At 39.3% G+C, this 14,618-nt stretch overlaps 2 protein-coding genes across 3 annotated transcripts in view; both read left to right on the top strand.

Moving 5' to 3' along the window:
- Positions 1–10,714, top strand: part of LOC137984633 (uncharacterized) — a 19,842-nt gene extending 9,128 nt beyond the window's left edge. For both annotated transcript variants that reach the window (XM_068831833.1, XM_068831834.1), the window contains 3 exons: positions 1,056–1,359; positions 2,654–2,858; positions 5,377–10,714. In XM_068831833.1, the coding sequence (XP_068687934.1) occupies positions 1,056–1,359; positions 2,654–2,858; positions 5,377–5,647 (780 nt within the window). In that variant the 3' untranslated portion in view covers positions 5,648–10,714. The remainder of the gene's footprint in view (positions 1–1,055; positions 1,360–2,653; positions 2,859–5,376) is intronic.
- A 3,500-nt stretch (positions 10,715–14,214) lies between these two features.
- Positions 14,215–14,618, top strand: part of LOC137985022 (uncharacterized) — a 30,151-nt gene continuing 29,747 nt past the window's right edge. The window contains exon 1 of the mRNA XM_068832427.1: positions 14,215–14,481. Coding sequence (XP_068688528.1) covers positions 14,398–14,481 — 84 coding nt within the window. The 5' untranslated portion in view covers positions 14,215–14,397. The remainder of the gene's footprint in view (positions 14,482–14,618) is intronic.

Here is a 14,618-nt window from a genome sequence, read left to right on the forward strand (position 1 = left end):
GTAGACCAAATTATCCGTACATGTAATACAATACAATTTTTTTTTTGTATAGTTCTTTATAGAACTCTTTACTCTACACGCTAATATAGAGCAATAAACGCTCGCAGCAAAACGGTAACCGGTCCATCCGCCCCGCATAACCAGAGTCGATCCGCCCCAACCCCAGAGTCGATCCGCCCCGTATCATCCAAAGTCGATCCAACTTACCTTGCAAGCAATTAGATATCATCTGCTTTCGGTCAAAGCACATTTTAACTGTGTACTGTGGTTATGCGAGTTATGTAGAGTAAGGGTCGAGTGACAGCGTTTCAACAATGTCACAATAGACTTATCAAGTGAGACTTCACAATATTTAAGCAAGAAAATTAACGATTGTAAAATAACATGACGTTTGGACGACTTCATGTCATCATTGTCAAATGAATAAATTAAAAATAACAGAAAGGCATATTTATAGATTTAGAAAGTGGGAAAATAAACTGAACACGCAAACGGATTCCATTCGCGCAAAACTTTTTACCTGAATGCTTTCATGCCAATTTATTTTCTCACTTTCTAAATCTATAAATATGCCTTTCTGTTATTTTTAATTTATTCATTTGACAATGATGACATGAAGTCGTCGAAACGTCATGTTATTTTACCATCGTTAATTTTCTTGCTTAAATGTTTATCTAAATCGTTTTTTATTAAGACTTCACAACACTTTATGAATTCTACTAAACTTTAAAGACCCGCTTGTTAATTTAGTTCTATCGAAACGCACTCTGTGTATTTCTGTTTCACTTATCCCGTACGGTAAATTTCTTAGTGTAGTCGCTAATAATTTCTGAACATTTGGCCATTTTCAATTACGTTAACATTTTACTGTTTACGTGGGAGATCATAAGAATGACTCTTGAAGAGAAGGGAAATATTTCTTACAAAGGGGGCGAACTGGAAGAGTTACGGGGCTAACTCGAGGGGGCTAACTTGCAACGGGGCGAAACCACTGGGTTCCACAAAAATCAATAGATGTGCCTCATTTTTTTCTTTTACCATCTCTTTAATTTCAGATTCTATTTGAGCACTTAAGTGTACCTGCAATGTACCTTGCTAATCAACTTGTCCTCTCGCTGTATGCATCGGGCTTGACGGTCGGCTTGTGTGTGTCGTCGGGCTTTTCTGTCACTCAAGCGGCGGCGGTTTACGAAGGTCATTTGATGGCCTACACTTTACAAGAGCTAGACATTGGTGGGCAGGCGCTTACAGATAATTTACAGAAACTGTTACGACAAAATAAAGGGCATAACTTCAATTCTTCATCTGGTTGGCAGATTGTTAATACAATGAAGGAGAAGATGGCTTATGTCGCCAAAGGTAATGAAGCAATGAGGAACGATGGTCAAAGAACGAATTACATTTCCGCTTCCTATTTCTCCCCAGGCCTTCACCCGCCATCCTAGAGCACACCGACTACTTCCGAGTATTCCCTTGTCACTATCGAAAAATGCATCTCTTCATTTCTATCACAGGGGTTAACATCTAACATCAAGTGGTCCAGTCGTTAGGGCGATGGGTTTGCATGCGGTTGCCCCGGGTTCAAATCCCCTTGTAACCTCTGGTTTGGGTTTGTTTCCGGTTGTCCCGGATTCAACTCTACCACGCTTTGTAAATAAGGGAATAACATGACTTTTTTCGGGAATATTGTTTATTTGCGTCCCCGTAGTGTCAAGATCCATCGGATGATCCATCCATCCACTACAAAATCCATCGGATGATGAAGCACGAACCAATCAGCTGTAGGGCTGATAATGCATTAGCAGCCCGCTGTCAGTCTTTTGCGGCCCGCTGAGCGTGTGTTTTGAAGAGGCCGATTTTCTATTTGGCCGCGTATATTGCAAATAATAACCAATAACGAAATTGCCCCGTTTCGACAATTTTGGTCCTAACAGTATGGCGGGACAATTGTCACACAAACCTAGTTTATGACCTCGCTCCAACAAGTCTCCAGTAGCTCAGTGGTAGAGCACCCGAATTAGTAATCGGAGAAGGCCATTGGTTCGGCTCCTGCCGAGGACCACTCGGATTTTTTTCCGAGTATCCCCGAGACACCATTGAAAAAAATATCATCTCCCTTTCATCTAGCGGTGTAAACAATTTCCATCTCAGTCATTCATTTCAATAGCGAGAATCCACCGTTTCGACAATTTGGATCCTAGCAGTTTAGGGGGACAATCCCCACGTGATCGTCGTTTAATGGCCTGGTTCCCACGGTCTCCTATAGCTCAGTGGTAGAGCATCGATTTAGTCATCGGAAGGTCGTCGGTTCGACTCCTGCCGAGGAGCACTCTGTTCGGATTGGAACATCGCGCATTTTTCACTTGTTTCGATCGATCGATGGTTGGAATCACTTTGGTTCTGACTCAGTTGAAAACCTCCTTTTGATTGAAAGGTAACCGATCAAGTTGCCCGAAAGTCACCTCGACCGAAGTGATTTCGCCCCCAAATTTTCTTCCTGTCCCCTGATAAGGAAGGAAATATCACAGTGGGGTCTCTTTCTTTAATAATTATCTCTCTTTTCTCCAATTTTCGGGTGATAACACTTAAGGTGAGATCACTTTCGGACGACTTGACTTTAATTCGATTGAAATAATTTCATTCCAACCTTCAGATTACGATGCAGAAATGAATCAGTTCAAAACCAGCGACGCACTGACAAAGTTCTACAGTTTGCCAGATGGACAGACAGTGGTGATAAGCAACGAGATGATCAGCACAGTGGAACCACTTTTTGACCCTGAGACACTAGTTGGTGCCGATGACACTGTGGCTTCTCAAATGCCCCTGCACGGACTGGTGAACTCTGCATTCAAGAGGTAAAATCTTTATGTGTAACGGGGGTGGGGGGGGGGAAGATCTCATGGATATACCCACCACGAGTCCCCTTAGGTTAAACTCTCATTTTACAGATTAAGTCTAAGTGCCCAATTCAGTGATAAGGTCTAAACTTTCGTTTATGTTATTGCTATAGAAATATTTAGGTCTAGAAACTGATTTAGAATGGTTATTTTTTAGAGTTATGGTTGGTGTGTATATCCATGAGATCCTTGCCTAACGGGGAGTACTAAATACGTTTTTTTTTCCCTTAGGAAGGGATTGTTGTAAAAATAAAATCACGTCCATTGAAGGCCACAAGGTGGCTTTGTTATTAAAGTGCATCTTAAGTTATTTTACCATTGCCTCTCTAGATGTTACTTTTTAATGTGGCTCAAAAGGTATGTAAGAGAAAGATGCTGGCAATCGTTTGTCTCATGCATGGCCGAGGAATTGAGAGGCATGGGCCTAGTCCTTCCTTGACGTCATAAATCACTTCGCATTAAGGAAGAACTCTGGCAATGCAAATTAGTTCTTGACGTCATTGAAGGAATAGACCCATACCTCTCACTAGCTCGACCGTGGGACAAATGAATGCTGCCCTTCTTACTCTCTCGTACATGTACCTCATTAGGCCTATTAAGGACGGTACCTACTAATTAAAGATATTTTTGCCTCAGTGTGTGATCATGCAGGAAATGTAGATCTTAACAAGTGTTATTGAAATCCAAAAAGAAAATTGGGGGTAACCACGCATTTTTCAAAGACAATTCATGAATAATATTTGTAAAAAGCTGTAAAATACAAAGCAATGTATGGCGTTCTTCCTCAAATTGAAGCTTAATTAAAATTATCTCTCAAAAATGCATGGTTAACCCCTATTTTCTTTTTGGATACTAAGAATACTTACTAAGATCTACTTTCTCCGGATATTTTTAAACCCGCGCAAAAATATCCCTGTATTAGTAAGCATCGGCGATAGGAAATCCGAGTATCTGGAGATGCGCAGAACGTATGCGCAATAACAATAGTAGGCACCGTCCTTTAAAGTAAAAATCAAGACAAGCAAAGGTAAAATATATGTTAGACATTTAACTTTTTGCAAAAGAAAATACTTCGAGGTTAGGTGCACTTTAAGCTATAGCAAGAGTGAATTAGATAAGGGTGTTGTTATGGCTCCCCAGCACAGTCACAAATGAGTCTATTTTTAGAATACCCGTTCCCGCGAAAATTAGTCGTCATGTCCCTGAAGAAACATGGCAAAAGCAGTCACGCGTGACATGGCTTCTCCTGATTGGTTAAGGTTACTCCAAACCTTCGCGGGCTTCTTTTGCCGAATTTTTTTTCGACCAAGTTAAAGTTAACAATTTAAAGTTTAATTTCCCAAAAACTTAAATTGAAATCTTAAAACGCGCGCGAGTTTCCCTGCACCTTGACCTGGAGCCAGTAGCAAAAAAAAGTGCATAGGGCAAGTTCTCAGTAACCGATTGCGTTCATGTCGGCCACTAGTGCCTCCCTGTAATCTCACTCGGTTAAATTTTTCGTCGCCCTTGCAATGTTCTTACTTGGATTTCCTTAACTGGTTTTCCCCATAGTTGTTACCATTGGAAAATAGGCGCGCGGAAGCTAACTAGGTAAAACGTGATTAAAAACAGTACTGCTTTCCCGCGGAGCGCCATTTTGCGTGCTGTAAACGTCCCGGGTCCTATCATATCATTGGCTGGCGGCTCACAGTGTGAGCCCGTTGTTTACATAATTCTCAGAGAAGGCGTGACATGCGTGTATTTCTTTTGAAGGCGAAAACTCGCACTCTGATTTTGATGAGATGCATCCTCATCACATGAATTAATAGGGTATGCAGAACTGACGGATTTCCGTGGAATTTGTTAGAAATATTCAATGCACAAATCGGAACGAAAGCGTGTCGGCATTTTTTCTCAAACCAAATACTTCCCTCGTGGCTGCTTCGGAACGCAAGGCGTTTCGAAATTTTTTAACAGTTGAACTTTACAGACCTATATAAAGAGAGCCAATGGGAATACGGGAAAATGCTCACAGGCTTTGAAAGATTTATGCTTTCGGATTGACACTGTGCAGTTACATTTCATCGGCGACCACATCTGATATAAGATTTTTTAACAATGCTCTTAATTTTTAAGTTTTAGCTTTTAAGTATCAGGTAATATATTTACTAGTGTTAATGTGCACGGCTCTTGAGAAGACCACTTTTTAGTGGTAAGGATTCCGTGGTTAAATAAAGTTGTTATTATTATTATTATTATTATTATTATTTGACAATAAAAATCTGCGATAAAATATTATAAAACAACATGGCACGACGTTTCGACGTTTCCAGAACGTCATTATCAAGTAAAAATGAAGTAATGAAATAGAGTATATATATAAAGTGAAGATATGAATAAATTAAAAGGCATTAAAAGTTAAACAAAGAGTTTGGCCCTAATGGAAATCTTTACGTATTCGAATTATTATTATTATTATTATTATTATTATCCTCAGGTGTTCACCAGAACTTCAGTATGACGTCTGCCGTAACGTCGTTCTCTCTGGCGGCACAACCTTAACGAGAGGCCTGGTTCCGAGACTAGAGCATGAACTGAGCAAAATCAACCCAAACATTCGCTCGGTGCGTGCGCCTGACAACAGAGCGTACTCCGCGTGGATTGGAGGCTCTATTTTGGGTTCTTTATCAACTTTGGATAGTATGTATGCTACGATTGATGAATATGCTGATTATGGAGGCCGAATTATCAGTCAGAAATTTTTTTGAGGTTATATTTTATGGACACGTATGGATTTCGTTATTAGTTATGAATCGTGTCAGCTTAAAACTGCGTTCACCAAATTTGGTTCTCCTCTACGAACAAAACGAGGTCGAAAGTAACCAGCGCTATTGACTAGTCAGCAGTGAAAGCTTCCAGCGCCGGAAAACCTGCAACCAATCAAACGCCAGGCCTTTCTTTCCGGAAGAGAGACCCTGAAGACTTCTGTTGATTGGTGAGAGTTTGTTTTGATTCCTGAGAAACTTTGCCCAATTAGCCAATCTCAAAAATACCATAATACTCTTTGTTTGTCCCTCCAAAATTTTGCATAAACATTGTTTTCATTTTCTCTTAGGACTTCTAATGGTCCCAAGAGAAACTGGAAGCAATGCTAATACAAAATTTTGGAGGGACAAACAAAGAGTGTTGTGGTATTTTTGACATTGGCTGATAAACTTCTTCCTAAAGTCATCAGTTGAGACTCGAGATGGGAAGCCAATATGACTGCTAATTTGCTTACCCGCTTTCGTCGAAAAAGCAATATTCATTGAGTAAATTTTGTGAAGCCGATTCGCTTTTTGATGTCACTGACATTTGCAAATTATCATAACTTTTGAAAACCACATCAAGCGAGCCTTTTTTCTTCCTTCGTGTTTTTAATTTTTCCGATGTGGTGTAAAGACAAATGTGAAAATATATCGTTAACTGATATGAATATATAGAAAACTATTAGAAAAATATTAAATTACTAAGAACGAAGCTAATGATAACACGGTGTGGGGGAAAAGGAATGTTTTCGGCCACAGATTTTATGCCTTGTATTACACTTTGTTTGTGTAAAAATTGCTATTGTTAACATTTGTTTGTAGTTTAGGATGCCAAATGCAACGTACAGAAAACTGCACTATCAAATCAACACTGTATAGAGCAGCTTAAAATTTCTAAATATCGCTACTTTAATTTGTTAATAAATTTAGATTGCTGTTCTGAGGGATGACAAATAATTGCGCTTTATACCAATCTAAGCCCAATAGTTTTGAAATGTTTAATTTTTTTTTTCGCCTGAGCTACGGATGGTTTTCATTTGCTGTTCCATTGAATAAGGTTTCATTACCAAAGGGATTGTCCCTCCTAAGTTCATATGGTTTCCTTAGCAACAGCCTTGTCGTTGTTGTTGTCCCCCTTTAGTAATCATATGATCTTGAAAAGTAAACGTAAAAACAGAACGTAAACAAAAATGCAAAACATTTAATTGACTTATCGAACAAAAAGAAAGCGCAAATTTTCATTGGTTTAGCGAACGCGGATGCAAACAACGTCATCTCTCCATGGAACGTCATGGAAAGTCTCGCTTTGACATCATTTGAAATGCAGTAATGTGATTGGGAAATCGAACTGTTTGCTGCCCATATTAGGATTTTCCTTGGCGGGAATAAGGAGAAGCTTTGTTTCAATCTTGCCAAACATTGGTCCGTGAAACAAACACTTTTTCAACGTCATACGACAGTTGCTCTACAACACAAGTGACCAATGTCTGTGTTACGCCTTCTTGTTGGCAGACGTTGTTTACCCATCAGCAACCGAATAGAAACAAAGGGCTTGCCGCAATCGAAATACATTCATAGGATATTTTTGGTCCGTTCGTTATTAGTATTGTTTGGTATATATTTAACAATTATTCGCCGAAGGCGTGGTAAATATTTCGTCTCGGTTTTTATTCGCCGATATTCACGGATCCTAAGGTGAATAATTATTTTAGAATAATTACATTGGTGATTATTTGAAAAATATGCATTTTCTTTAAAACAATTAATTTCTTCGTCTGTCACCTTGAAAAAACGGCTTGCGGCCATTTTGTGATCATCGCGTAATAATTTCTCTAAGTCCAACCAATCTGCGCAGAGAATTTTCATGAAGCACTTATGTAATTATGCTAACAACCAATTATTCTCCTTGGTGTCAGTGAAAGCGAAGGATTATTATAAAGCTCACCCTTTCGCGGCTCTGCAAATTTACCATTTCGTTGAATAATTGTTCATTTCTTGCTTTTTCGTTATATTTCACTTTTAAGTAAAGATATCTCGCACAGTCCTTTGTTGTTACAGGTGATCGCATGATTTCGAGTGCAAGTTGGAATAAATAACCGCGAATAGCTGTTTTCAAGGCTGGGCTCGAACAATTTGTAGTCTGAAAAATTTTACGAGTGCTTATTTGTATTCCAAATAGCGCGAGAAAAATCATGTGATTACTTACATGAAAAAATTCGAGTTGTTAATGCAGAAGAAACTCTCGCGTAATTATGCAAAAATTGAGCTATCCAGGGCTCGCATTTGATTGGCTGTCTCTGAGTTTCTTTACTCATTGACCAATCAGAGTGCTTCGTTTATTACTTCTTTTTGCACTGAATTATCTGTTCTGCATTGTGTTACCTGAACTACATTTCTCGTAGCCAGTCAGAATGGAGAAATTTTAAATCGGCAATATTGAAATTAATTATAATTAATTGTTTATTTTGTTTACGCCAGGCGGTTTGATTATATCAAGGTATGTTAAATTTTTCTCCTACGGTATCAAATTAATGTACCTGTCTGCAGGATTTAAGAAGCCAGGTGTTTTATTAAGTGACCGATTAGATTTTCGATTTGCAAATTACCTGTCTTCAGCATGTACGCCAGAACCGGAAGTCAAACAAATTTGAGCTTCCGGTTGAGGACTTTTTTGGTACGCTCGCTTCCTGATTAGTGACGTATGAAAACCGAAACCCTGCTTATGAGATTGATTAGGGGCTGTTTACAATCATGGCCTAGCCAATGTGAAAAAGCGCTCCATTTGGGTTTCGCGCGAGATTTGTTTTCCTCTCGTTGATCGTTTCTCTTTCCGTAGAAAATCTCGCTCGAGAAGCCAATGGATGACTTGATCGCCTGCTAGGTTTTACAATTTTACCGTTCGTTTGAGAATGTTACTTATTTTGTAGTGTGAGTGCACGCCATGTTTGAAATAGTCAAAAGCATTTTTCTCAATAACTTTGTAACGTAGTAATTTAGTAATGTGTAAGTTTTTTTTTGTATCACGGAAACGTAAATATTTTGTCCGTGTTCCTTTGCGAGTTGCTCAAAGTTTAGTTCGTCGAGTGTTATTTCGCGCGTTTGTCGACCGTTAGTTAATCCGCTTAGTCAATTGCGAAATTAAAAGCAGACGCGAGAAATATTCTTGCAAAGCTGTGTGAAAGAAAATTTCTTGAGCTCTTTCTCGATAATTCAGGGGCACCCAACGAGTGATCTCGATAAATATCTGTTCGGTGGAAGTTGGGCTATAATTTTCGAATCTATGATTTTAGACCTTTTTCGGAAGGCTGATGAAGAGTCTGAACAGTGCGTAGAAATATCGAAACCAGGTTGAAGAACGCTATAGTCAACTGTGTTAATTGAAATAGCATAAATTTTGATTTATTACTTCTATCATTGTCGCCAAAGTTTGTTTGAGAATCACATTTTAAGCAAACGTCCCCTAAGATTTTCATGGAACAAAGACGACCACCTAACGTAAAGTTTATTATCAGAGCCGTCACGATAGCTATAACTTTCGGATGACGCAAAAAAGCCACCTAATAGGGACACCCAACCATAATCTTCGGTGAAATACAGTGTATGTGTTCGGGAAAGTCAAACTGTTCTATGAATTTCTGTTCTACGTTGCCAAACAGCTACAGATTTCTTTACTAAAACATCACCTAAAAGATTCGCCACAAGGGAAAAGTAGTCCCTTACGTTTTCGGAAGGGACATTGTCGCAATTTTTGGCATTTGAAAAAGTCACCTGGAAGTTTCGGATGAGAAATGGTTCTTAGAAGGTAACATTCAGCTCGCAATTTCTGACTTAAAGATATCATTCCCTAAAATTTTCGGACAATTCAATTTTCAGCTAATATATCCGAGCAAATCAAATTATTCTAGGTGATAAAAACTTCTCTTTTGACAGTCTTTATACATTACAAGGAGCCTAGAAATGTCTCTCAAAGGCTTTTGGTTTGATTTGCTCGTTGGGTTCCCTTGACCTAAAAATTTCAATAGACCAGAAGTTCCCCTAGAACATCGGAACAGATAAATAAATTTATAGGGCAGCTTATCCAAACTCACTAAAAGAGCTGTTAAAGCATTGTGGAAACCATTTTAAGTAATTTGGGCAAATTTTAAAGGATGGTGCCTACTAATTCAAAGGTATTTTTGCGCGGTTTACTGAATGTGCGGGAAAAGCAGATCTTAACAAGTGATATTGAAATCCTAAAAAGAAAATTGCATGGGGGTAACCACGCTTTTTTCGACGATAATTAATCAACAATATTTGTAAAAAGCTTTAAAATACAAAGCTATGTATGGCGTTCTTTTGCAAATTGAATCTTAATTATCCGGCTCTGAAAAATGCATGGTTACCCCCAATTTTCTTTTTGGATACCAAGAGCACTTGCTAAGTTCTGCTTTCTCCGAGTAGTTTTGAACCGCGCAAAAATATTCCTTTATTAATAAGCACCGCCGATAGGAAACCCGAGTATCTGGAGATGCGCAGAACGTATGCGCAATAACAATGGTAGGCATCCAGTCGTTCGGTGCCCTTGGTAATCGTTTTAAATTTATGGCGGTTCTTCTTTGTTAACGGTTTGTCCTTAAAGAATAACATCTGCTTGTATTAACCGACGGGCCATTTCCGAGTTGCTGTTTGTCTCGGTTTCGAAGTGAATCTTGGTGCTCAACTATTGTATTTGCACAAGAATACGCAACTCATTTCCATTTGAATGGTTGTGCACCAGGACTCGCTTTGATACTGAGGCATGCAGCAACTCGGAAATGGTCTATTAAGAACGACATTTGTTACAGGGTTCTAACTGCATTCAGAGTAACACGGGAAAAAATAGTTTTCGTTCCTTTATTCCAAAATGAACAAAATAAATTGTATATTCTTGGTACCAATGTAAAGTTTATAGTTAGATAATCAATTAATTGTATAGATGCTTGTAGGAATGGCAAACACGTAAATTAAGTAATAAAAATCTTCAACTTTTTTCCAGTGCGTTGCACGAAAGTGTACTGATGTGAATTTTCTTTTAATGAAAGGAACTGTAAAAAAGTTATTTTGGAGCTTCACAGTTCATTATTTTGCTGTTGCATGCAGATTGTTTGGGGTTGTCCCTTCCCTCTTCTCTAGCTGTTTTAACTTACTTCCCATAGTTTTTGTCCATTTGATCTTTTATTGGAAAATGACATTTGCCCTGGTTTTCAATCACGTGATAAGACGGCCGAGTTGGTGCACAAAACAGCAAATTATAGCTCATGTTTTGCATTATAATAGAGCGTTATTACTCACGTGACCAGCAGCCATATTGGATTACTGAAACAAAAGCAAGTATTTGCATAAAAAAGTGTTCAATTCCCGGAGGATTAGTTTGGTACACCATCATGGCCGCCATTCCTTTGTTTTGGAACACCAACATGGCCGCCGTGACGTTATGTGAAAACGCTCTATAGAGTCAAATTCTTTAAAGACTTTTTCTCTATTGTTCTGTGCACCAACATGACGGCGATGACGTCGGTGAAACCCACCAATTCACTCCCAGCTGTATTGTTGGACGATTGTCGTGGTTACCGTATGTTCAGGGATGCAGCCAATTAGATGTGATCCCGGGTGGCCATCGGATAAAAAGGAACTTTTCTTCACTTATTTTCCAGGGTTTATAATTCACCATCTCTTTAACTAAAACTGCGAGAATGCACTAATGGCCCAGCTCCTACGAGTCTTCAATAACCTCAAACGTAGGTTCGACTCGCACCACTAAGGTTTTTTCCGTGCTTCCACGAGTTACCATCGGAAAGAAGATACATATCTTTATCAACGGTTTTGTTCAGAAATATAAGCATAAAAGGTGACTAAGGGTCCCTTTAACTTTCTCAACTCTAAGCGGTATTGATCATTCTAGTGTAGACAGCAAAGGTCAGGGCTCGAACGGGAATCGAAATCACTCTTTTATTTCCCCTGCACGTCAACGTGTTGTGTTGTCCGCATTCAAGTTAGATGCAGTTCACCGCTGTCTAAGAGATCATGAGGTAGCCTGCGAACGCAGACGCATTTCCGCCGGAAATACGTCTGCGTTCGCAGGCTAATCGTGAGGTAACTTACCTCATGATCTCTTGCCGCTGTCCTATGCAAATTTGACGCAATAGGCCTTATTCACGACAGCCGCCGTGTTGGTTTTCAAATTGTCATGCAAATTAGCCATGTGTTATGCTGGGGGCAAACATTGGGAAAAAAGGCAAATTGCGGAAAATCGGCTCGTCAAAATATTGAAATAACATTGCTAAAAGTACAATTTAGGCTTTAGAATTAAGTACCTTTTATAGTAATTTTAAATCTTTGATTCCCTTTGACATTTTGACTTTCTACTTCATTATCTGCTCATTTTTTCACTAAAAAAACATCGAAGTAACTTGGGTAATCATTCTATTTTACTACTTAGGTGATAAACATTCAATGAACGTGAAACAAATCATCTGTGTGGCTAAGATGTTCGTGATAACCTCTCGAACTTGTGTTGTTTGCCCCCTGAGAAGTGTGTAGCTAATTTGCATGATAGTAGAAAATCCAACATGGCGGGCATCGTGAATAAGGTCTATTGAGAGGAAGAGGTCTACAGGTATTTTACGTCTTTGAGCTCTACAATTTCTTGACTTTTCTCTGTAAATGTCAATAGCATCCAGACCAATTCATTTCTCATATTGCTAGGAATCAATTTTCTGACGGAATAAGTAATAGTCATCACGAATAAATCACTGTAAGTTGTTACGTCGTTCTCCGACGTGGTCCTCCCCACCCCGATAGCAGAGTTTTTCTTTTGGCGTTATCGAGAAAGACTCTGCACGAATCGAGTAAGATCTTGCCAGGATTCAGTTTCGACCCCAGACGTAAGTGCTTGGCTTCAAGCAGATTTCGCCGCCATCTTGATTATTCATAGTACAGCGGGCTCAATTATAACCATCGGTTTCATTACTAAACACTGGAAAAACCAGTGTTTACCACTGGAAAAACCGGTTTGACGAGAAAAAGCAAGATTGACTAGTCCAGAAAGTTCGGGCTATCATATCATATATCTTTATTTACCCTCGGATTTTTAGAGTAGCTTGGTGTAGCTAATATCTCCGAGCATTTACCCTCCCAACCATGATACACCACAGAAGACAGACCACAACACCGGGAACTACATGCCCTACTCTTTACGACAAGTGTGCGGGTTCTTTTACGTCCCACAGGATTATGAACATTGAAGGGTTGTGAGACGGGACCTCCGGCTTATCGTCCTTATCCGAGAAGACTAGAGAGTCTAACCATTTGCAGATGTAATTACAAAGGCAGCACTTTCTCCTCAGTTATTTAAAGACCCTGAGTGTTGGTTCGGCCGGAGTTGAACTCACGACCTCCCGCGTGACAGCCCGGTGCTCAACCAACTGAGCCACCGGCTGCGGCGGCCTCAAAGGGTTGACGCAATTCCGGCAGAGCTAATTGCTGTAACTGATCTCCGGTTTGGTATTCTTAGCTTAACTATGATTTTACTCTGCCTAACGCTAGACGATTTTTTTCGTCAATTGGGAGCGGTTTAGAAGTCAATGGGTTAACACCGACTCCCGTGAATGAGACTTCAGGCGCTGTTAAACTGTGAAATGTTTCGTGCAACTCGTCTCGCAATGTTTTGGCGACATTGTGGCGGAACAAGTTGCACGAAACATTTCACGGTGTAACATGCCCTGCAACGACCAAAATCGTTGCGAGACAAGTTGCAAGAGCCGTTGCCTAAAGTAAAATTGTCTCGTAACGATTTTTGGCCGTTGCAGGGTATGTTGCACTGTGAAATGTTTCGTGCAATTTGTCCCGCCACAATGTCGCCGAAACATTGCGAGACAAGTTTCACAGTGTAACTGAGCGCCTTTAAGCCCAGTTTACACGAACAATTCTTATGTGGCAATTTTAAGCCACTCTCTAAAGCAATACTTGAGCAATGAAAGTTGCTAGTGTAGGTGGAAAAACTAGGTATGGAAACCAATAAGGTCCTAAGAAAAAAAAGAATAAAACAAAATGTAAATTTCAAAGTACACCGTGCCTCTGTCTTTGACGAAATGCATTTGGTCCGGGCGTTTGCCTTTCGTGAAGGCGACGGGTCTTTATGCATGGGTAAAGATATACAATTATGGCGGAGATATTTCTGATCTTACTCTTCTCTTCAGTTTTTAGGAAAACCTCCGAAACTCAAGGTTTTCTGAAACCCTTAAACTAGCTAGATAAGCACTCACACATTTAAGAAAAAGCTTTTTTGGTGGACCCATACATAAGTGCTTTTACAATACCATAAAAAGAAAAGAACAGTTATGTAATATTCTAGAAGCTATAAATGGGCGAATATATGTTAGTTCTTGACCGTTTAATCTGCGAGGAAAAGTGAAATATTTTGTGGTTTTGTGATGATTAATTCATGAACGGTCGAAATGAAAGGCCACTAGTATTTATATTATTCAAACACCCGATGGTGACGTTGTAATTTTAGTGACTACTCTCTAGCGGAAGAACTTAAAATAAGTTGGTTATTTTGGTGGTTGAACAATCGAAGCGAACAAAATTAGCTTTCAAATTTTTTGGCTTGATATAAGTCCTTATTACTCTCGTGTTTGTCTGCAGTCATACGTCACTTCCCACCGGTTCAGTGGAAGGTAAATAATTGCAAGATGGCGGCCTCTAGTCATACGTTTGACACAAGAAGGCTTCGTAGAGAGATGGAAAGTCAACAGAACAAATCAAAATTCATACAGGTTAAGTATAACATACTTTCCTTGTTACTTAAGGCGTTGAATGATAGATAGAAATAATGTATAGCATTAAATAAATCCTACTATATGCTTGTTCCTGATGAAACGATCAAATTATGGATACAACAACAAGGACAGCT

Source organism: Montipora foliosa, chromosome 14 (assembly GCF_036669935.1).
Source record: "Montipora foliosa isolate CH-2021 chromosome 14, ASM3666993v2, whole genome shotgun sequence".
NCBI classification, from domain to species: Eukaryota; Metazoa; Cnidaria; class Anthozoa; order Scleractinia; family Acroporidae; genus Montipora; species Montipora foliosa.